Genomic DNA, 22,563 nt, shown 5'->3' with positions numbered 1-22,563 from the left:
ATGCGGCTCGGGTCGTCCAAGCTTAATGCGATGCGAGTCTTGCAGGGGGAGCTTATCGGTGCTATCAATCCCCACCGCGGCGACCCGGCGCGCCATTGCAGAGCTTGCGTTTTCAAAGCTTCCCAGACTTCACGATTTCCCCCCATGTGAAGCTCCCATTGCTCCCTTCCTTTTGTTCGCCGCCAATACTCGCACCGCCAGTCTCGTTATTCTATGCTGACGACTCGGCGGTAGCAGAGCCATGATGTGGGACAGCTCATGAAAATCTCCAGTCGAATTCAAGGGTCCTTATGCGGCACGATACTCCCGTTCCGACAGAGCCTGTGGCCACAGATCAGCTTCGTGTATGGGGCGAGGGCTGCTCATGGATGGCAATTGCGGCCGAAGCTGCGCAAGGAGCGCGGCCGAAGTCACAATGCCTCGACGAACCGCTCTGCCGAAACGCAATTCTTTTCCTCGTGGATCCTGCCCCCGGTCGTTTTGAACCCATTTCGCTACACAACGAGAATCGGCGAGTGCACGTTCAGGCTCTCGAACGTCCCGAAAAACACAAGATCGAGCCATTCGAGCGCAGAAGGGAAAGCGGCGACAGGCCCTCAAGGCTTGAAAAAGGAAGAATTGCTGTCTTTGGTTGACCAGACTCAAGATACAACAATAGATGAGCATCTGCAACTCACCAGAGACCCATACATGCGAGGGTATGCGCCAGCAGACGGACCCGACTTGGCCGTTTCGGACCGCCGGGATGACAAAGACTTCCCATCGTTCTACGAGACGAGGGAAGGAGGCGAGCACGAGCAGGAGATTCTGGGCAAACTGTGGCGTGCAGTGCAGCGCCGGCTGAGGAACCCCTACAAAACCGACATCGAGTACATATACGGGCTGTACCAGAGCCTGCCCGAGCCGCGGATGCCGTATCTTCACGCGAAGATTCGCCACGGCTTGATGAAATGCCTCGGCCGCGAGGAGAAAAACTCGAAGTCCATGTTGCGCTATTTCGCCGTGGTCGCGGACATTCAGAGCAACGGCCTACGCCTCACAAGACCCGAGTGGAACGCTGCCCTGTCCTTTGCGGCCCGGCACGTGGGTCACTCGACAGAAACGGAGGCGGCAGCGACTATGAACTTATGGAGAGAAATGGAGCATGACGCTGGCATCAGTGCCAATGCTGTCACCTTCAACATCCTGTTCGATGTCGCATCAAAAGCCGGAAACTTTGTCCTCTCAGAGATGCTGTACAAGGAGATGGACAAGCGTGGTTTCAAGTACAACAGATACCATCATGTCAGCTTGATTCACTTCTTCGGGCTGAAGATGGACAGCGACGGCATCCGAGCCGCCTACAAGGAAATGGTCGAAGACGGTGAAATGATTGACACCACGGTGCTCAACTGTGTCATCGCCGGCCTCCTTCGCTGCGGAGAGGAGTACGCGGCTGAGCGCGTCTACGAGCGCATGAAGGCCGCACACGAGCGAGCTCCCGCCATGCCCTACCGGAACTACATGAACGATGGTGCCATCACCAAAGTCCTAATGATGTTCGCAAAGATTTCAAAACAGGACCCCAAGTTTCGTCGTCGGCAACTTCAAAAAGCTTCACCAATAGTCCCCGACATGCAGACTTATCGTATTCTGTTGAATCACTATGCGGTCAAGATGTCCGCCCTCGACAAAGTTGCGCACTATCTCGACGACGTGAAGTGGTTCCAGATCCCCCTACACGGGGCTGTTTTCCTCGCGCTTCAAGGGCTTCGGCCTATACGGCGGGCCCGAGGGTCAGGTCTGGGGCCCTCAGCGACTCGAGAGTGTGTGGAACGCCTTCGCCCAGGCGCTCGCAGAGCACACACACGGCCTGTACGTCGACGTGTGGATGGCGAAATGGATCCTCCGAGCATTCCGCAAATGCGATACCGGGGCCCGGGTCAGGGAGATCTGGGAGGAGCTTAAGCCGAGGTGCGAGGCGGATTTCGAGCCCGAGGACGTCGAGCATTTTGAGGAGTTCTTGGTCGATCTCTTCGAAGGCGGCGAACAGGCGAAGGAATACAGAGATACAGGAATGTTTGGGAAGGCCGGGACTTGGAAGTACGACTGATTGGGATGTAAAAGGACCTGTAAACATCTATACGAACATCTATGATACCACCTGTAAAAATGCAGAATCGGGCCACCTGGGCTCATTGTACATCTTCGACTCTCAGCACAAATCAAGTACCAATTTTGAGACACGCATCAAGAGCATTCCATGTGTGCAACATACTTCCTCACCTTACGACAACTTCGTTGTTGCCTTAGAACTCATATGTCGAAGCAGATGTGCGTCCCTTGAAGATAAGTTCACCAGCTCATCTGCCGAAAGCTTAGCGGTTCTGGCGCAAATTGTCGATCATACGAACCATGTGGCTTACTGCACGAACTTGGAAATCGCGAAGGCATGGCGCGAGGACATGCACACATAGCTGACCAACCGTTTTCAAGTGAGGGCAGGTGCACAGGATTTCAAGGGTTCATTCTACATCGGCTGGAACATCTGCAATTCAAACCTTGAGCCGCCATAGTCGTCCGAGCACCAGACCATCCCTTACTTCGTCGCATGTGTTTTCATAACGGCCCGGCACCCTTAGCGACCCCCGAAGCCATGGCGTAGCAACACAGTCACATAGCATGGAATGATGGGGTCATCCGGCAACGCATTGCTTCATCGATCTTCATCCACATGCTGCGCTCTTTTTTTTTTTTTTGGTATGAAGCTTTCTGCCGAGGCCGCAAGGCCGGAACACTTGACATATGAGAGTCAAATCCACTCTGTGGAGCCTTCATGTAATCAAGAGGTATGGTCGGGGTCGGAACTAAAGGAAACTCGATTGCTGTAGTTGTCTATTGTCGGTTCTATCCGCGCTCCATATTCTCGTCTCAACAGCCCAAGGCCCACCTCATAGTCGTTGTGTACAAGCCCACCATGGACCAGATCGGTTTTCTCGTCTATGAACGGGGCTTGTAGGTTTGCCAGGCTGCAAAAATGTTAGAAGATCCACCCGGAAAACGTGTCTGACGGCCATGACGGTTAAGCGCAACGCACCGGCGATCAGGAAGGGGGCGGCGAATCCGGTGGCGCAGTAGCCCCAGAACAGGATGGGAAAGGTCTTCTTCTTGGGGTTGAAGGGGATGTTGGTGTACGGGCCCTCGGCGTAGTGGTAGGGGGAGGACATCTGGGAGCGGGTGGCATGGAAGCCTCGGCGGCCAGCGACCTGGGTGGTCGCGCGGACAGCGGCGCGGGAGAACATCTGGAGCCAGGCGGGCCGATTTAGTACCAATTGCACGTCAATTGTATTTGTTTCCACAGGTAGAGACTGACCTTGAAGGGTTCTTTTGCGGGGGTGAGCTGGGGGGCTGGTGGTTCAGGAGCAGTGACGTTGATTGACCGCTCTCACAATTGAAAGTCGAAGTCGTACGAGAGCTCTCCGTCCCAGGTTGGAGGAGTTTCGCCTGAGAGATCAGGCAGAACCGTCGAGTCCCGCAGAGTCCCGCATGCAGGGGTCCGCTTGGACACCGCTCTCCCCGGTCTGGCTTATCAGTTCTGCCTATCGCAAAAAAGTTGACCTTGAATCGAGATTTGGTAGCGCCATCGCTGGTAAGTGATGCAGCTGCGGCTGCAGTTGATTCAATTTGTGTAATTGGCGCCAACCAACCTCAAGAAGCTTCCTCACTGTCACCTTGCCGCCCCTTTGCGGACATCACCTCGTTCTGACGGCTCAGTCTCGGAGCTAATAAACTTTCCAGCCGCTCCTGTCCGAAACCTTGGGACGCGCCTGCTGTTTGGAATCTTCGACTCGAAGCCATCACTACGGGAAAATCCCTTCAACAACGATCACGCCCACCTAGTCTGTCGCCAAGGAGTACCCTCCGGACTCGAGTTGATCGCAGCTTCATCGCGATCCGACCCATCATGGACGAGCTCTTTGATGTTTTCGACGAGCCGCCCAAGCAGGCAGCCGATGCCGTAGACACTCAGGCCGGCGCCGAGCCTGCACAACCCGCCACGACCTCCCCATCTGCAAGGTCGAAGTCGTCAAGAAGGGAAAAGACGGAAAAGAAGAAGGATAAGAGCAAGAAGCGAAAAGCGGATGGCCATATCAAGAATGGAACGTCTAACGACGCAGACGTCGAGATGGCCGACGGCGAAGTGCCCTCGAACGATGACGAGGATGGCGAGGAGGAGGGACAAAGCCCAGCGGAGAGCGCAAACAATCCCCAGGACCCTAAGCGACGGAAGAAGGAGAGCGAGGCCGACCCCGTAATGGCAGACACATTCACCACTGCCGAGTCGAGAGAGGTCGCCGCGGCTGAAGGTTTTGCGCCGGCAAAGGGGGAGGAGGCGGACAAAGCCCTGACCATTGCACACAACATCCAACATCAGGTCGCCCTGCCGCCAGATCTGGACTACGAATACGTTCCCCTGTCAAGTCATAAGCCACCCTCGGAGCCCGCGCGAACCTACAGCTTCAAGCTCGATCCGTTCCAAAGCTTGTCCGTGGCTTCGATCCAAAGAGACGAGTCTGTCCTCGTCTCAGCTCATACCAGTGCAGGAAAGACAGTGGTTGCTGAATATGCAATTGCTCAATGTTTGAAGAACAAACAGAGAGTGATCTACACGAGTCCCATCAAGGCGCTGAGCAACCAGAAGTACCGAGACTTCCAGGGTGACTTCGGAGACGTGGGACTGATGACAGGAGATGTTACCATCAACCCGACTGCGAGTTGCCTGGTTATGACAACCGAAATTCTGCGGTCCATGTTGTACCGTGGCTCTGAGATCATGCGCGAGGTGGCGTGGGTTGTATTTGACGAGATCCACTATCTCCGAGACAAGAGTCGTGGTGTGGTCTGGGAGGAAACCATCATTTTGCTGCCAGACAAGGTCCGATATGTGTTCTTGTCTGCGACAATTCCCAATGCTTTCCAGTTCGCGGAGTGGATCGCAAAAATACACCGTCAAGCATGTCACGTCGTGTACACCGACTTCCGACCAACGCCTCTGCAGAACTACTTTTTCCCAGCCGGCGGCGAGGGCATCTTCCTTGTCGTTGACGAGAAGAGCAACTTTAAGGAGAACAACTTCAACAAAGCCATGGCTCTTATCGAACAGAAGAAGGGCGCGGATCCTGCTGATCCTAACGCCCAAATGAAGGGAAGAGGGCGGAACAAGAAAACGAACAAGGGCGGCAAGTCTGACTCGCAGTCAGATATCTCCAAGATCATCAAGATGATCATGAAGAGGTCTTTCCACCCTGTCATCGTCTTTAACTTTAGCAAGCGGGATTGTGAGGCAATGGCGCTTGCCATCTCACACATGACATTCAACAATGCATCTGAAAAGCAATTGGTTAGAGAGGTGTTCCACAGCGCCATCAACCAGTTGGCCGAGGAGGACCGGACTCTTCCACAAATCACCCACATTCTGCCCCTTTTGGAGAAGGGCATTGGTGTCCATCACTCTGGCCTCCTGCCTATCCTGAAGGAAACCATCGAAATTTTGTTCCAGGAGGGTTTGATCAAGGCGCTCTTCGCTACCGAGACTTTTTCCATCGGCTTGAACATGCCGGCCAGAACAGTTGTTTTCACGTCAGTTATGAAGTTCGACGGAGTGCGACAACGCCCTCTGACAACTGGTGAGTACATCCAAATGTCGGGTCGTGCCGGACGTCGAGGTCTCGATGATCGCGGTATTGTCATCATGATGATTGATGACAAGCTCGAACCGGAGACGGCAAAGGGCATCGTGGCTGGTGAGCAAGACAAGCTTAACTCGGCTTTTTACTTGGGCTACAACATGGTTCTCAATCTGCAGCGTATTGAGACCATCTCGCCCGAGTTCATGCTTGAGCGATGTTTCTATCAATTCCAGAATGCTGCCAGCGTTCCTGGGCTGGAGAAGGAGCTCATCGCTCTGCAGCAGGAGCGGGACAACATGGTGATTCCTGACGAGAACACAGTCAAGGAATACTACAACCTGCGGAATCAGATCGAGGACTACACCAAGGACATGGTCGCAGTAATACAGCACCCTAATTACTGCACCGAGTTCCTTCAACCTGGCCGACTAGTACAAATCAAAACGCCGAGCGGGGAGGATTTCGACTGGGGCGTGATCATTAACTTCGTTTCTCGCCGGTCACCCAAAGCCGGCGAGCCACCACATTTGCCTCAGGAGTCCATTTTCATTGATGTCCTCCTGCGATTGGACGGTGAGAGCAACGATGTCAAGCGCATCCAGCCTTCAAGCGGTGTAATGCCGCCTGGGGTTCGTCCATTTGTGGAGAGCAGATCCAAGACCTGCAGGTACGAGGTTGTGCCAGTGCTTCTGAATTGTGTCAAGGCTTTTGGGCAGATCCGTTTGTTTGTGAAGGGCGACCTGAAGACGGAGCAGGAGATGGGTCACTGCGGAAAGAACCTCGAAGAGGCCAAGCGACGATTCCCTGATGGAATTCCTATCCTCGACCCCATTGAGAACATGGGCATCACCGATGAGTCGTTCAAGAAGCTCATGCGCAAGATCGAGGTTCTTGAGTCCCGGCTGCTGTCGAATCCTCTGCATGGTTCCCCTCTCCTTCCCGAGCTCTGGGAGCAATATTCCAAGAAGGTCGCCCTGACCGACAAGATCAAGGAGAAGAAGAAAGCAATCGCCAAGGCACACAGCATTGCTCAACTCGACGAGCTCAAGTCACGTAAGCGCGTTCTTCGCCGCTTGGGGTTCATTAACGACGCCGAGGTGGTGCAGATGAAGGCTCGTGTGGCGTGTGAGATCTCGTCCACCGAGGGCCATGAGTTGCTCCTCTCGGAGCTGCTGTTCAACCGCTTCTTCAACGAGCTGACGCCTGAAGTGTGCGCGTCGGTGCTTAGCGTCTTCATCTTCGACGAGAAGGTGGAGACACAGGAGCTCAAGGAGGAGCTCATGAAGCCGTATCGCGAGATCCAGCGCCAGGCCAGGGTGATTGCCAAGGTCAGCCAGGAGAGCAAGCTCGATGTGAACGAGGACGAGTATGTCCAGAGCTTGAAGTGGCAGCTCATGGAGACTGTCTACGCCTGGGCCCAGGGAAGGCCGTTTGCAGAAATCTGGTATGTTTATTTTCCCTTGGCGCTTTTCACCATGCAATCCTCCATCATCTATTGCTCCAGTATCCCACCCCCTCCCCCCCCCCATTCACTTCGCGTCAATTACATATACAAAATGCTAACAGTCACGCAGCAAAATGACAAACGCCTACGAGGGCTCACTCATCCGCCTGTTCCGACGACTGGAGGAGTTACTGCGGCAGATGGCCCAGGCCGGCAAGGTCATGGGCAGCGAGGAGCTGAGCAAGAAGTTTGAAGAGTCCCTCAACAAGATCAAGAGGGATATTGTGGCGGCCCAGAGCTTGTACCTGTGATTACGGCATGGATTGAGCATTTCGTTTGGGCTACAACCGCCCCCTCGGGGTTTTGGTTCGCGCCCCATTGAACAGGAGTTTTGGACGGGAAAATACCATGATCATAGCGGCGTAGGTTGTTCAAGGTAGAAAGCCACGTAGTATGAACCGAATGCAGTCATTGACTGACTGGAACGCCGCGCGGCGTTCGGTTATGGATGACCAAACTCAAGTCACTTCTCAGACGCTGGGTTCGGGGCCTAGCAAGAGTTCGATGCCAACTCTTCCAATCCCGTATCCTTTCATGCGCGATGAATCATGTTGTGCTCAGATATACCGTAGTTTCTCTGAACGGCGTCATGGCGACCAAAGGGTCCCTACAGACCTTCCACTGTCGTCCGAGCAGAACAGCAGCCGAGTGAGATCCTACCCGATGGCCCGGATCGTGCCAATAAGCAAGCTCAGCACGAAGCCAAAGTAGACAAACACCCGCATCCGCTTGGGGATCTTCTCCTCGTCCCGGACAAGCCACCCGATAGCCCCGAGCGGCCAGATGAACCCGATGAACATGCCCTTGAGCAGTATGTCCAGCACGCCAGCGACGCCAAACTCCTCCCCTCCGCCGGCAGCGGCAACGGCCTCGGCCTCGTCACTTCCGGCCGGCATCGCGGCGGCGGGCGCCGCGTCGTTGTTGTTGTCGATCCACGCGTCCTCCATGCCCCGCAGCGTGTCCGGGCTCGGAAGCGTGTCGGCAGTGTGGCGCGCCTCCTGGATCGAGCGGAACTGCAGCCGCAGCTGGTTGACCTCGGCCGCCGTGAAGCCCGCCGAGAGGAGCCTGTCGAAGCCGCGCGGCGCCCGCTGCTGCTGCTGCTGCTCCGGGGCCCCTGCGCCCGGGGTCGCGCCGGCACCAGGCAGCGGTGAGTGGCTCGATGGGTACGGCGACGACAGCCCCCCCGCGCCGGGCGGCGGCTGCTCGGGCACGGGCTCCTCGGCCCTCCTCCTCTCCTCGCCGAGCTCCGCGTCCGTGAGCAGGTCGCCGATGCTGCAGTTCACGTAGACCCTCTGCGCGGCGCCGCCCTCGACGGCCTTTCCCTTTCCCTTGCCCTTGGGGTCATGCTCGTCCCTGGCCGTCGGCGGCGGCGGGATCGCCTTGAGGACTGTGCCGACGACCGCGGTGTCCGGGAGGATCTTGCCGCCGTGGATGAAGCGCAGGCGGCGCTGGGAGGTGGGCTGCTCGAGGCGCGTGCGGATCAGGTGCTTGAGCGCGGCGACGGTGGTCCGGCCCGGGTGCGGGATGTCCAGGAGCAGGTCGGGGATGGAGGTCGAGAAGCGGACGGTCAGGAGGAGGGGAGGCGTGTGCTGCGGCTTTGGTGTCGAGCCGCCATGCTGCGGCGTGAGGAGGGTGGGCGTCTTGAGCGGTGGCGGGAGATTTTGGTGGCGTGGCTTCGTGGGCGAGGAGGACGAGCTGCTCCCGCCTCCACTCATCTTGGCTATAATGACAAGGCTATCAGTGGTACCATCTTCTGGCACATGGTGTGCAAAGCGATTGCTTGATGCGCCGGAAATGTAGGGCCTTAGGGGTCGGGTTGATGGGGGATGGAGTGATCAACGAGCTGACGTCCATTGGACAAGCACAAGCGATGGTAAGATTAGATATGCATGAAACGGTGCGTCGGCTGCCTTCTACCGAGTTAGCGGGACGTCCTACAGTGAGGCTTGCTTCTCGAACTGTCTCGCCCCAGACAGCTTTCTTGGGATCAGTGTTCTCAACTTCGCAAGGGCCTAAAGTTAGTCATATGATTGGTACTCTGATGCGAGAGTTTCGCCACTATTTCCAACCGGTTATTCACCACGAAGAACCATCAGTCATGCGCTAGTCTCCCATCTGGTTCAATTCCGTGATTCAATCTGAACTAATAGCCGTCCATCCGAGAAGTACAAGCTGTCCAGGCTGTGCCTTAAACCCCGACGAAATTGTTCTCTGTTCCGTTCCCAACTCCGAATTTCAAACATGGCAAGTGTCTTTGTACAAAAGGAATTCCCGACGCTGATCCCATAAGTCATCAGTCATTCGTAGTCTCATTCGAAGCAAGTGCTCGGTGGTCGCGAAGGAGGACAGCCCACGACCTCTACTTCTTGCGGAACAGGTTGGAGAACCTGCGGCTTGCTCCCTGCCGCAGCTTGTATCGGGTACGGGTGGCCTGGACTGAGAAGCGAACCAGAGACTCGAAGAACTCCGTGACACCTTCGCCGGTCTTAGCAGAGCACTCATAATAGGCCGACGCTTTGTTCTTTCGCGCAGTCTCTTCTCCCTGTGCACAGTGTCAACTTCTCTTCTACTTCTGAGCCGGTAGTCAGGGGCCAGGTGACGTACCTGTCCGACAGTGAACGCAGTCGACTCCTTCAGGAAGCCGAGCCGCAGGGTCGGGAAGTCGGGACGCAGGTCGGCTTTCAGGCCAAGGACGATGGACGAAACACCTGGGCAGTATCTCTTGGCCACGCGCTGCCACTATCCTCAGGTGTTAGCACTATCCACTTCAAATCTTCAGGAATCAAGCATCATTACCTTGGCGACAGACTTCAGGTTGCGCTCGTCTCCGATGTCAACGCAGATGACGACCACATCAAAGGACGCCATTGCCAGGGGATGTGTCTGGCCGTTCTTCACGTTTCGATGAGCAATATCCCAGATCTCGGTGCGCGCCTTGTAGTTGTCGACGGACAAGACACCAGTGAGTTTGACGCGGAAGGGATCCACGTCGGGGCGGTAGACGATGTTCTAATACAGGTGTTAACCCACGTCTCTCGTTTTGTCATTTAATGCGGTTAAGACGTACGCCGCTGTTGGCTGACAGAGTGTAGCGACTGTGCGTGTTAGCAAATTCAAGTGATACTTTGCAGCCACCATAATTGTTCAGTATTTGCTTACGAAAGAAGGACATCCTTGCCACAATTCTGGTTGCCGATGAAGGCAACCCGAAGATCGTGCTCCTCTGGATCGTTGATTAGTACTGGGGTGTTTACAGGCTCTGTGTGTGTGACAGGCTCATACCTTTCTTCCGCATGGTCAGCTTGCTGAAGAACTCCTTGGAAGACCTGCTCATATCCCTCAACATGACAGAGGCAGAACTCTTTCTGCCATTATTGAAGTCTTCCGCAGGAGTGCTCAAGGCTGAGCGTCGGTTTCGAATTGAGCCGAAAAGACTCTTGGGGCGCTTCTCACGCTCGTCATCAACAGCAGTCGCGGCGCTCTGTTTATCACCCGTGTTGTGGTCAGATTCGTCGCACCGATTCCAATTTCTTGCATTGGTGTAGAAGCTCGCAAACTTACCTGAGCTCGACCGTTCTTCTCGGGGCTACCAGCAGGCAAGTGCTTCTGCATTTCACCCAGGTTCGAGCCAAAGTGGATGGTGTGCCGCTTGCTGGCGGGGCGAGTGAGGATGGCCATGTTGGCTTCGCACTTTGGCTGAGAAGTAACGCTTTCGTCCTCACACGTTTCCCCCTGTTCTTGAGATTGCTCTGACTCGGATGTCTCGTTTTCACCGGTCTGTGACCGTTCAAGCCCTTGGAAGAGGTCGGCGAACTGGCTTGGTGGATGATGCGATTGTGGCGCATGAGAAGCCGGCTGAGAGCTGAAGTACAAGGAGGACCTTCTCTGTGGAATCCTTGGCTGGAAATGGCACCCTTCAGGCCGGAGTGGGACTTCTTCAAGCCGCGGATGGACTTCTTCAAGCTTTGGAAGCACCTCTTTGGGCTGGGTTGGGTCTTCAAGCTGCGGGTGGACTTCTAGCTCCGGGTTGTCTTCAAGCCGGGAGTGGACTTCCTCGAGCTGCAGAGGCGAAGGTACTCTTTGAGGCTGCAAATTGCACTGTTCAAGCTGCACTGGGTGCTGAGAAAGTGGGTTGGGATGCCCAAATCGAATTTGTGAAATGGAGAGATCGGTGCCTAGACCAGGAGAAGCAGGTCCAGGTGGTCTCGGCGCTGGTGCAGACTGTGCCCTGGGTCTGATGCTCCCTGGATGCTGGAGCATAGGAGGTGGCTCAGGGCACGGCTCAGGAGGAAGTGGTTCAGAGCGAGCTTCAGGCCGGTCTGGAAGGGTATGAAGCCACCTCTGCATCCGCCGTGTGCAAAAGATCCGTCCTTGGGCACTCACACGCGCCTTGTACAAACTGGAGGTCGTTGGACGATCAGGCTCCCAGAAAGGGTCTGCTGCCCTCATGAAATCTTCCAGATTGACGTAGATATATTCTGGAAAGACACGTGAGGGCTGCGCTTCATTTGGGCTCATACCCTGAATGGCACGCTGCCACTCATGCCTCTCAGCTCTGAGGCTAGTCATTTCACCGAAAAGGCTTGCCAAAGGTCCTCAAAATTAACTGTGGCAGTGTTGATATCCTTACTGCACGTGTGTGCCATACGCATACACGTCGAGGCTCTGATGTTTGCTGTTGACAGAGGAAGTGATTCGTGCCAGATGGTTGACCAGGCTGCTGAGGGCAGCAGCACTGAATGATGCACACTTGGAAAAGGACCTGGACAAGCATTTGAGAGGGATTCTGAAGAATGTCCTGTTGCTGTGGCGGACGAACTCGTGTTTGTGATGGAAATTGGCAATGTTGTGATCAAGATAGCCCAGATCGTAGACAAGCACCAGGATGGCTCAAAGATTGGTAACAATCAGTGAGCCATATCGAGCAGGGCCATCTGAGAGATAAAGGAGGGGTCACAATGGACTTGAATTGAACTCGCAGTCTTTAAGCTGCGAGTCCAGTCCTATGCCTTGATGGCACCAAGACAAGAGTGGGTCCTGTCGTTGAATTGTCGCCGTGGGAACCCCCACCCCTTCCTTTCTTTGCTCATAGCTCGCGCTGAACCAGCTTGGACATGGCATCTGAAAATTCAGACACTGGTATGCAGGCAATTACCAGCAGTGCAGATCAGCCTGAGGCTATGCTCGGAGGCAATCGGCTTGCAAAACGAAGGCACAGGATCTGGGCAATGGAATACCACTACTGTGTGGAAGTCCCCGTATGTCCAGTTCCGGCTGAGGTGAAACTAATCATCTATTTTTGGCCCTATTGAACTGCCCCAGCAGGAAACGTATCCCTCTACTCCTGGATGTATTTCTTCAGGCCCCTCAACCTCTCCTTCGCCGTCTCGAGCACATCGTCCGGCTTGCAGACCGCGAAGCGCAGGTAGTCCTCAACGATCTTGCAGTTCGCATCAGTGTAGAACTCAGTTGGCGGGATGGCAGCAACGCCGACCTCTTGGATCAGGAACCAAGCAAGCTGGAAGTCGCGCGGTCGGCTGGCCACGTGTGGCGGGAACGGGTAGTCGGCCGGCAGCTTGACCTTTGAGAAATTGGCCATGACGAAGTAGCCGCCCTCGGGCTCCGTGTAGGGGAGTCCCAGCTCCTCAAACACCTCATTGAATCGGTCCACCCGCCCCTTCATGTCCTTTACACATTCATCCCAGAATTCCTCAGCCTCGGCCTTCTCAAAGCCTGAATCAAGGGGAATCAGTCAGTCACACTGGGATACGCCATCTGTGAGGGAATGGTAGGGGGGCATGTTCACTCACCAATAGCACAAGCCTCCTGGAGCGGTGACACCGAGGAGTAGCATATCCGGGTATGCGCCGCGGAAACATACTGGATCAGCTCGGCCGGACCCATCAACCAGCCTACTCGCCACCCGGTGGCATAGAAATTCTTGCCAGCCGAGCCGACAGTCAGGGTGATCTTCTCGACCTCGGGGGATAGGGTTGCGATTCGCGTGAACGGGGTGTAGTAAAGGCGGTCGTAGACCTCGTCAGATAGGATGATGATGTTGTTCTTGAGGCAAATGTCCGCGATCCTCTGCAGCTCGGCCTTGGAGAAGACCTTGCCGACGGGGTTGTGCGGCGTGTTGATGACCATCATCTTAGTTCGGGGCGTCACGGCGCGCTCAAGCTCGCCAAAGTCGATGGTCCACTCCGCAGCAGAGGATGTCTTTGTGGCGCCTTCCTTGGGCGGGTGCATGGGCACGTAGACGATCTTGCCGCCCGGCATTTCGATGTTGCTGATGTACTGGTCGAAAAAGGGCTCGAAAATGATGACCTCATCGCCCGGCTCAATGAAGGCCATGAACGCGCTCAGCATGCCCTCGTTAGCCCCTGTCGTGATAGTCACCTCTGTGTCCGGGTTCAGCTTCCTGCCCCAGTGCGGTGAGTAGGCGTCGGCGATGGCCTTCTTGAGCCGTGGCCGACCCTTGGTGGGCGAGTACTGGTTGCACTCCACGCGATCCAGCGCCTCCTTTGCAGCGTCCAGGATGAACTTAGGCGGGTTGTACCCGAAGAATCCCTGGCCCATATTGATAATAGGCTGGTTGGGTGATGCAGTCGCTGCCTCATTGATGATGGTCCTGGGCCGCGTCAGTGAAGGTTTCCTCAACACGGAGATTGCCACGTAGGCCTATTATCTACTCACCACACATCTTGCCTGCTGCCCGCGACACGGGCAGCGGGCTTTATCTTTTCGGTCGGAGCCATCGCTGAGTACAATCTGCGCGATGATGCTGCTGCTGTTGTTGTTGTTGTTGTTGTTGTCTTGGCAAGGTTCTGTATAATGCTTCTACCAAAAGACCCGCCGACCGATCCAACGAACGCCCGCATGTGATCTAACCGGAGGAAATGCAATGAGAAGAACAAAGCCAGGTTTTAAAGGTGATTGCAATGAGTGAGTAAGTCTCGATTAATCCCGCTTGCTTATTAGACTTCCTGTCCTTGACTCCGTTGCCAGCCGGGACTAAGTTCGGCATCGACGTCGGGTCGAGTCCCGGGATCGGAACGGTCACAGTAGCGCAAGTGACCTTGATAATTGCGCCATGCATTTGTGTGCACTTATCCGGCTAGGTCACTGCATAATACCAATGACCGGCAACTGAGATGCAATGCAAGCCAGCGAAATGCACCAAATGAAGGGATTTATGCACGTAAGAAGACAGCATACTGGAGACCGTCTTGAACACTATCAAGTTAGCCTGCTGATGGATCAATTAATCATGCAGGACCATGAGTGACCCTGGTATGCGAAGACATTGACTCACCCATTTGATGAACACGACTGCTGCCACAACTCGAAGCTGAGCGACCTAGTCGCCATTGACATTAAGTCTGAGCTTCGCGTATTTGCCCTGCAGCATTTCCTCCAAATGTCCCTGGTCATCGCAAAAGTGGGCAATGGACATCGCTTTCTGAGCCCACCACATGCAGCCTTTTCTCTCATCCTGCCCCCATAAATCGATAGAGTGATTGTAAGCCGCTGATGCCATCCATTCCAGTTCTTCCGAGGGCCATGCCGCCGGTGTCTGGGAGCAGGGACAATTAGTATCTCGTGTTTGAGTTTTTCGTCTTCGCTGCTGCACATCGCAGACGCTACTCACCCCATGAGCATCACTTGCCATCCTGCAGGCTTCGTCCAACAGTATCCCTGCGAGATTGTCACTGCTCGGGGCAACGGCCTGGAACAGACATCTGGTATACTTGGCGAGCTTGGATGGATCACAGTCTTGCAGCCCCGAGATCTGATTGATGACCTTGCGTAGAACACTGAATAGTTCTGTGACACCGATCAGAATGCTTCAAGGAACTCGAATGAGAAGAAAACTCACGTTCTGTAGGTACATGAGCCCGCAAGATGCAGTCTGCCATGGTCTTGAAAGACTCAATGTTCTGGCAGGTACTAGCCTTCAACACGATTTCTCCGAGGTCCTGCCAACATTTCAAAGCCATAGCTGCCTCGAAGTCGAACGCCAGCAACAATGCAAGCTTATTGAGTAGGTCTCTCGATGCAACTTCATCAAGGCTCTGGCTCTCCATCCGCTCCTGAATCTCGGAATCAGCGGCCATGATATGTTTTCTCATGATGAGGTAGTCTTGAAGTTGCCTCTCCAGGTTGTCTTGTGACCGGGCAAGGGCCACAAGTGCAGATGAGATGAGAAAATTGCAAAAGATTGACTTGAGGGACAGATCTGCAGCCACTTCTGCTCCAATATCGTTTGGAAAAGCTTGAATGATGTTGACGCATGCCGTCAAGATCTGAACAACGCTCCGGAGGCTCCAATCACCCGCATGCTTCAGACCGAGATTGTATGAGTTCTGGCAGAACCACTCCAACTCTCGAACGTCGAATAGCTTCTTCCCGCTCTTGTTTTCTGGTGATTTATAAGCCGCTGTAGCCACTGTACGGGGAGAAATTGGGTCAGTTTGCGCCTTCTTATGAGTGAGCAAGAGACAAAAGCGCACCTGCATCGAAGACACAACATAAATCGACGACGACAGATTGCCGCTGTGCCTCGTCTCCGCTCTCCAGGAGCCCGTGAAGCAACATAATAGTACAGCGGAGAAGGGCTGGCAAGTGCACTGGGCCTGGATTCTGAAAGTCGTACACATCCGCAAGCTCTTTCAGGGCGTCAATGGCAATAAGTCTGTCTTTGACTTGCTGTGAATCCGCGACACAAGCATATAGGAAATGCATGTGTGCAGGTGACGCCTTTGCCACCGCTTCAAGATGCCCTGCTGCCGATTCCCGATCCCCGCTGCGTACCGCAGTCTTGTACATCAAATACTGCGTCATAGGATCTTCCTGAGCATCGCGTGACATGGTGTAAAATGTCGACTTGGCTGAATCGACATCGTTCCGTGCCATGGCGCATAGAAGAAGCTTCCTCTGGATCTTGGAACTGTTCAACGGCCCAGAGTTGGAGAATACCGGGCTGAGCGCCAATCGACACCATTTCTCGGCCATTTCATACTGACCTTGGCCATAATTGGCTTCGATTTTCTTCCAGATCAAGGTGTGTGCTGAAAAGCCTGCATCGGCGCTGACGGGTTCTTCCACTTTTGACAGAGCTTTCTCGGCCTCATCGATGCTTCCACCGAAATCTCGCTGGCTTGTTGTCATGAAAATTCGAGTGACCACGGCCTTGTCAATCCAACCACTCTGGCCGGTCTTGATCAAAGAAGCAAGAAATTCGTCGAGAATGGCACAGCCGAGACCAGGGCTTTTGGCATGGACTTTCCGAATATGATGGGCCAACAGTCTGAAATTCGATTCACTCGGATGAAAACTTCGTATCATTCTTCGAAGTATGTTGCCGTATGCTTCACTGTCAAAGACTTCCGCGGGTGACCTGTTGAGGATTTCCAGGTTGAGCAGCAAGACAATTGGCTGATCACCGACCTCGGATTCGATGTATTTGACGATATTATGGGCTTTCTCGTTGCTCTCATTTGTCTGGAGATTGAGGAGAACGGTAACGAGAGACTGCACTATTGCCATGCGGAGCTCAACCGCATCACGCGGCAGATCCTGTAGTCTCTGGCCATTAATAGCATCCCAAGCGCGCCGAAGCCACTTTTCTGCCATGGCAGAGTCGCCTTTCGAGAGCATTCCCCGACCAATCTGGAAATAAATGTCGATGATATTATTTGATGAGGCCGGCTTGACCTTGCGCAGCAGGTCATTTGCTTGGGCAAACAGATGCTCGGCGACATCGAGCTGGTTGTCTCTCCAGGCCTAGGGACCTCGTCAGTTGCAAAATTTTACGATGGTAGTAGAAATCACACACCAGGGCAATCCGCAACGCTGTCCATTCAGCCTCCATCTCTACAGTCTGGTCCGTATCTTCCGATTGCATCGTTGGTGACATGTCCTGCAGTCGGCGGTGATAGTCTGCGGCCTTCTGTAGAATAAGCCTCGTATTCTGGACGTCGTCATCGTCTGCCATACACAGAACTGGTCAGCTATACAATGGAAAGTTACATTCGAAAGAGCAATGGTATAGGAGTCAGCGGACCGATACACAACTTCGCCACTCTCAGAGCCAGTCCCATGAGGTGTGAGGCGACTGGGACTGTGGACTTGGTTGACCATTGACACGAATGCAAAATGTGGAAGGCGAGGACTCGACTCCAGAGAACAAGCTTCAATCCTGCTGAGGACTTGGCAGGGTTCTCTCTGCTTAGTCGCGTGCAGACATTCCATAGCCTGGTTCCCTCCGACTCCAGGTCTTCATCATGCAGCAAGGCATGATGTGGCTTGTCCGAGTACCGTCCAAGAGACTGGGTCTGCTTCTGGACCTCACTGAGGAGCGCCTGGGAGGCCGCTGAGTCGTCCTTGTCGGTCGGCAGGCGCCTGCGGAGGTCAGAGGTGAAAGCTGTCGCAGGACAGTGTAAGCGAAAGAGGCATGCTAGGCTAGGAGTGTTGAGGGTATCCCATACAGAGGATTGCTTCTTTCTTTCTTGACTTGCCGGCAGCAGAATCACCGCCGTCCGCGGTTTCCGTGGCTTTCGGCATGGCTGGTCAAGCTTTCTCCTCGGAAATTCGCCGGGCCAGCTTGAGTTGCGCTGCGATTGGGATTGTGATTGGGACTGCTCGATTCCTTGACGCACGGTCTCAGCGAGCGCTCGCGTATTGGGGGTGTGTCTCGCACCGCGACTTCCTAAATGGGTCTCTCAGACTTGGAGACGAGACGCGAAGGAGGGCAGGGAGGCTGGAAGAGGACGGCCATCAGTGATGCGAGGAGCTTCAGATCGTCGCTGCCGTTGAGGAAATGGGGTGGCCTTAGATGCGCACAGAGGGGCCTATCGAGAGATCAAGCAGTCGCAATGGTCTTCCAACGAGTTGCGCCGTAATGTGTCTAGTGGATCAGGGGAGGGCGGAAGAAGAGAAGAACGTGATGGAAATGCGTGTTCTGTCAAGTGGATCCGAAGAGTGTAGGGGAAAGAGATCAGTAGAGAGAATACACGTCTTGTCAATTCGACCAGGGAAGTGCACACGACAAGTTCGAAGGAGGAAATTGCTCGTCCAGTCGAGCGGACCAGGAAAGCGCAAAAGGAATGGCCGAGGAGGAGATGCGTGTTTCGTCTAGCAAGAGCAGAAGCCGCTGTGCCTCTCACAACGGGAAGGCACCGGGTTGCAACCCTGGCGGCACCTGCCATATATATATGTGTGTGTGTGTAGAGTACAGACATATCTGTATGCCCGCCTTCCGAACCAAGAATCAAGAGTCCGCAGCCGATCGAGTGAGGTTGTCTGGGCCCAGAAACTCCATGTGCAATAATATGCAAGCAGTGTATGCCTCTCCCATCCTCCTATTCCCCCTTCTCCTTATCCCTGCTCCACCCCCCCGTCCGCAACATCGTGGGATTAAAGCATTAAGGGTATTGTCATCGTGCTCGTGGGGCTGTCATCATCCGTCCAGTACCTACACCTTCTCCAATTCCAATGTACAATCAAGCAGTCGCGGCTCCACTCGCTCGCTCGCTACCTACGCCCAATGCGGGCACTCAGTGTGAAGGGTCATGGGGCAAAAAGTTCCCGACGATCAAGCTCGGTCTGCAGAGATGGAAGAGTCAGCATATCAGGTTGTCGCGTTGCGTTCTGGGGGCGGCCGACGGGCTTACATCTTGGCGTCATCCCGCCGGATCTTCAACGAGAAGCAGCATTTGATCTCCTTGGACTTGGCCTTCGCCTTGCCTTCATCGATGGGGGACTTGAGCTCGCACGCCGTGAGAAGGGTATCGTGTGATGGGTCAAATGCAATCGTGCCAAACTCCTCCCAATATCGCACCACCGAGGCCTCTGTGAGGATCTGGTGCAGCGCAATTTTGCCCTGGAAAGGAAAGAGCGTTAGCCATCGAACTCGGGCTGGGTGTAGCGCACGCCCAAGATGCGTCCGACCAGTCAGCGGAAAGCACATACGTCTCTCAGGTCCTCGACCTGAACCCCGATCAGCTCCGCCATCTCCTTGTTGCCCCTGAAGATCTCGCCCGTCCTCCTCCAGCAGCACGCCGGCACCGCCATGCTGGCGAAGACGCGGTCGTACTCCATCAGCGTGCGCTCGAACCACATCTCCACATACACCAGCTGGATATCCGTCAGCTGCTGCACCTTCTCGCGGAACTTTGGCCGGAACCGGTTGATCTGCGCCAGGATCTTCTGCTTGGAGCTCGCGTGGATGTGCGACTCGAGGTAGTCCATGAGCCGCTTGTAGCCCTGGATGTAGTTGAACGGCCTCAGCAGGCCCGCCTCGTACTTGGAGAGCAGCACCCGCTCCATCCGCTTCTCGGGCATGTCGTTCCCCGACGGGTCGGCGACCTGGAGGTAGAACTCGGCGGCCTCGCGCCGCTTTTTGTCCTCTGGGTTGGTCGCTGCCGGTCGGGTGGCGGGTGCGCCTTGTTCTGAGTCGGCTGGCGGCGGCATGGACCCTGCGGGCAGTGCGCTCGGCGGGAGCAGGCTGCTCTGGTTGAGGCCATAGCCTGGCAGCATATCGTTCTGTGTTTTCGTGGTGCCTTGGTCTAGGTCGCCAGATAAGAGGCCGCCGTCATCGAGGAGACTACTATTCAGGAACTCGTTGAGAAGATTGAACTCGTTGCTGACCTCAGGGGCCATCAAGTAACTGGACTGGTAGCTGTGCACGTCCTGGAGGTGGTTCTGGGCAGTCAACCACGCATCCGAGAAGCCGGCAACTGTGAATGAGATGTCCTTTCAGTTTTGGGGACGCGAGATACAGGACGACGACGCATTGTGTAATTTTACGAGACCTACATTGGTTCATGTTGCCGCGGCCCAGGCCGCTGGCTTGCATCCCAGAGAGCTGTGCCGGTCGCACAAGCTGTATCGAGCTGCCCCGACCCAGTGAGCCCGCAGCACCAGCCGTGATACCAGCAGCTGCGGCTGCAGCAGCCGCTCCCCCGTCGAAGGAGGGGGCGCTCATGGCGGCAGCAACAGCAGCGCTTGTGGTCTGGTCCATGGCACTGTGCGCGATGTCCGATTGGGATTCCGTTTCGTCCATATTTGAGCCCGCGGCTGTGCTGCCCCTTGCCTTCTTGGTGTCATGCTCGCGGGGCTCGTCGTGGCAGAGATGGCCGATGTTGCGCTTTATACATCTCGTACAAGGTCTCTCCTATTCAAAGCAAAGGGCCACCCAGCGGTCAATATTTGTGTTCGCCCTCGTTGATACATACAGTGCAGCGCCAGCGCCGCGCGGTGCCCGTGCCGTGCCGAATCTCGCAGTGCAGCCGCAGCACGGCATAACAGCCCTTGGTGGGCTGGGAAGGGGGGTGAGGGAGAACATAAGGGAAAAGGTCTTACATACGAGGTCGCATGTCATATGCTGTGGCAGTCCAGAAGAATTGTATTAGCCATGCGCTTGTTTTATCCCCCACTCCAAAAGGGGCGTGCCGCATGCGTGCCACTGGGCACCTTGCTGCTGTAGCCCTCGACCATGGCAATAGTCTACGCCGACGGCAGCCAATTGCCCGGCCAGACCGGGGAGTTTCCCTCACTTACAGATCGACGGCAATATACGCAAGCTGTAGGAACGCGCGGAAACACAGAGTTAGCGTGCGGAAGACGAGGCAGCCCGGGAGAAAGGGAGGTGGGGCTTGGGCAGCAGGAAAAGGAGGGCCGTACCATGAGTGACCTTGCGCCTCTTTTTCTGGGGGCCCTGCTTGTTGGCGTCGTCTGGCGCATGCGAATGGGCTTTGCTGCTGCCCTTGTCGCTGCTCGCGCTCGTGCTGGCCCTCGCCCTATCTCCATCGCCCGACACGGTGTGCGCCGGCACAGGCCTGGAGTCTCTGTCGGACTTGGTTTCCTGGTCATCGCTGACGTTGGCGCCATTCTTCTTCTTCCTGTCCATAGCTGGAGTTCCCGTCCCGTTCCTAGCAGTCCTTCCTGCCGTCACGCCTGGCTTCCTTCGGGTTTCCCCTGGATTGGCTCACCCCTTCCCCTTTTTTTTTCTCGTTCTCTTCCTGCCTGCTTTCCAGTTCCCAGTTCCAGCTCCTGGGTTACTCAATGCGCCCTCGTCCCATTGGGTCTGTACGTTACGCAGTGGGCGTCGAGATCGTGGCTCATTTGAGCAGGGAGTGCGGCTCTCTGCAGCTCTCGAGCAGAATGATTCGACCACAAGCCTCCCGAGGGTCGCGTCCCCGTCCACAGCGACGAAGATCGCCCTTTGGAACCCGGCCGCGCCGTGGCAAGATCGCAGGCAGGGGCCGATGCGCCCGGCAGTGGGGCTCTGGACGGGTCGTGTGCGTGCGAGGGCAGGATCGCTGGGAGGGGAGGGATTGCGCGCCCAGGCTGTGCGACGCCAATTGCGCGCTTGCGATGTTGTGATGAGTGGTGGACAGGCACGGCAGTCGAGGAGGATGATTGCCTACTGTGTAAAAGGTCGGCGCGAAACAGGGCGAGGCAAGGAGGCTGGAAGATCCTGTGCCCGCCCGGCTCGCGCGAGCGGAAGGCGTCTACTAATGGGAGCGGCAAGCCGGGGCTCTCCAGGTTCGGATGGGTGGGGCTGCCGGGCTGAGACCTCCACCACCTACGTTGCTACTACCTTGTAGGTACCTCATTGAACCTTGGCTAGCAGGGGAAGTTTGCGATGACAGAAGCGCTGACTGAGTCTGCGGCATGGGGGGTGGGGGTGGGCCTGGTCTGGTGGTGGACAGAGTTCAAACCTTCTCTGCAAACAACGTTTATTGTTGTCCATGTTGGGGACCCTCTTGGATCTTGGGGGAACCGACACGAGATGACCTGGGGTCCTGCAGTGGGACCTTGGCCCGCCCAGTCCTGCCCTTCCATGCCGTAATCCCTCTCCATCTCTGTGTCTCCCCCATCTGCACGGCTTACACACTCACATCTCAGCTGCCATGTGGTCGCTGGTGAGCCCCGCGCACATTACCTTAGTAACGGAATGGGCCAGGCTGGCTGGCAGCCAATGCGATGCGATGTGTTGTGATGGATCTGAGACGGCGCGCCCTGGGACCCATCCCATTCCGAGCAACGCCTTGCCCTGCACCAGCGACTGCAACAACGTCAGTGGGAAGGGGACCCGAGACTCTGGCAACAGCAGGGCTCGGATGCCATGAAGCTTGGCTGCGCAGTCGATCCTCGATCACTGGGCCTCCAGAGGTGCATTGCAGCGGCACCAGTGCCAGCAAAAAAAAAAGCAGCCCTTGGCTGTGGAGGCGTCTGGGGGTTTCCCTGCGCGGCCTGTGAGGTCTGCCAAGTCCACATTGCCGCCGCTGCCGTAAGCCCATGAAAAAAAGGAATCAGCTACTTTTGGGTCTACTGTAATAAGAGACTAACTAGGAAGGCTAGACCGTTGCATCTATTTTGACT

General features: G+C 55.5%; 7 protein-coding genes across 7 annotated transcripts; 2 read left to right on the top strand and 5 right to left on the bottom strand.

The window, feature by feature from the left end:
- Positions 1-258: 258 nt before the first annotated feature.
- Positions 259-2,092, top strand: INS49_010898 (uncharacterized protein; the record flags this gene model as incomplete). The annotated part of the gene is made up of 2 exons (XM_043171620.1): positions 259-1,658; positions 1,711-2,092. 2 exons carry the CDS (start codon positions 259-261, stop codon positions 2,090-2,092), a joined length of 1,782 nt encoding a protein of 593 aa, XP_043023365.1.
- An 887-nt stretch (positions 2,093-2,979) lies between these two features.
- On the bottom strand, positions 2,980-3,281 carry INS49_010897 (uncharacterized protein; the record flags this gene model as incomplete). Its single annotated transcript, XM_043171619.1, has 2 exons — positions 2,980-3,008; positions 3,077-3,281. The coding sequence occupies 2 exons, from the start codon at positions 3,279-3,281 to the stop codon at positions 2,980-2,982; spliced, it is 234 nt and encodes a 77-aa protein (XP_043023364.1).
- A 662-nt stretch (positions 3,282-3,943) lies between these two features.
- On the top strand, positions 3,944-7,424 carry INS49_010896 (uncharacterized protein; the record flags this gene model as incomplete). The annotated part of the gene is made up of 2 exons (XM_043171618.1): positions 3,944-7,113; positions 7,244-7,424. The coding sequence occupies 2 exons, from the start codon at positions 3,944-3,946 to the stop codon at positions 7,422-7,424; spliced, it is 3,351 nt and encodes a 1,116-aa protein (XP_043023363.1).
- Positions 7,425-7,829: 405 nt separating this feature from the next.
- On the bottom strand, positions 7,830-8,888 carry INS49_010895 (uncharacterized protein; the record flags this gene model as incomplete). The annotated part of the gene is made up of 1 exon (XM_043171617.1): positions 7,830-8,888. One exon carries the CDS (start codon positions 8,886-8,888, stop codon positions 7,830-7,832), a length of 1,059 nt encoding a protein of 352 aa, XP_043023362.1.
- A 644-nt stretch (positions 8,889-9,532) lies between these two features.
- Positions 9,533-10,851, bottom strand: INS49_010894 (uncharacterized protein; the record flags this gene model as incomplete). Its single annotated transcript, XM_043171616.1, has 7 exons — positions 9,533-9,715; positions 9,778-9,912; positions 9,970-10,182; positions 10,241-10,268; positions 10,333-10,396; positions 10,456-10,654; positions 10,735-10,851. 7 exons carry the CDS (start codon positions 10,849-10,851, stop codon positions 9,533-9,535), a joined length of 939 nt encoding a protein of 312 aa, XP_043023361.1.
- A 1,660-nt stretch (positions 10,852-12,511) lies between these two features.
- INS49_010893 (uncharacterized protein) lies at positions 12,512-13,931 on the bottom strand (the record flags this gene model as incomplete). The annotated part of the gene is made up of 3 exons (XM_043171615.1): positions 12,512-12,906; positions 12,984-13,804; positions 13,870-13,931. 3 exons carry the CDS (start codon positions 13,929-13,931, stop codon positions 12,512-12,514), a joined length of 1,278 nt encoding a protein of 425 aa, XP_043023360.1.
- A 602-nt stretch (positions 13,932-14,533) lies between these two features.
- On the bottom strand, positions 14,534-21,085 carry INS49_010892 (uncharacterized protein; the record flags this gene model as incomplete). The annotated part of the gene is made up of 13 exons (XM_043171614.1): positions 14,534-14,749; positions 14,825-15,000; positions 15,053-15,622; positions 15,687-16,959; positions 17,012-17,163; positions 17,240-17,577; positions 18,849-19,057; positions 19,147-19,913; positions 19,993-20,323; positions 20,412-20,495; positions 20,650-20,682; positions 20,737-20,759; positions 20,860-21,085. The coding sequence occupies 13 exons, from the start codon at positions 21,083-21,085 to the stop codon at positions 14,534-14,536; spliced, it is 4,398 nt and encodes a 1,465-aa protein (XP_043023359.1).
- Between the last annotated feature and the right edge of the window lie 1,478 nt (positions 21,086-22,563).

This window comes from Diaporthe citri, assembly GCF_014595645.1.
Source record: "Diaporthe citri strain NFHF-8-4 chromosome Unknown scaffold_5, whole genome shotgun sequence".
NCBI classification, from domain to species: Eukaryota; Fungi; Ascomycota; class Sordariomycetes; order Diaporthales; family Diaporthaceae; genus Diaporthe; species Diaporthe citri.
Note: the sequence above shows the minus strand (reverse complement) of the source record. Positions and strands in the feature narration are given on the sequence as shown.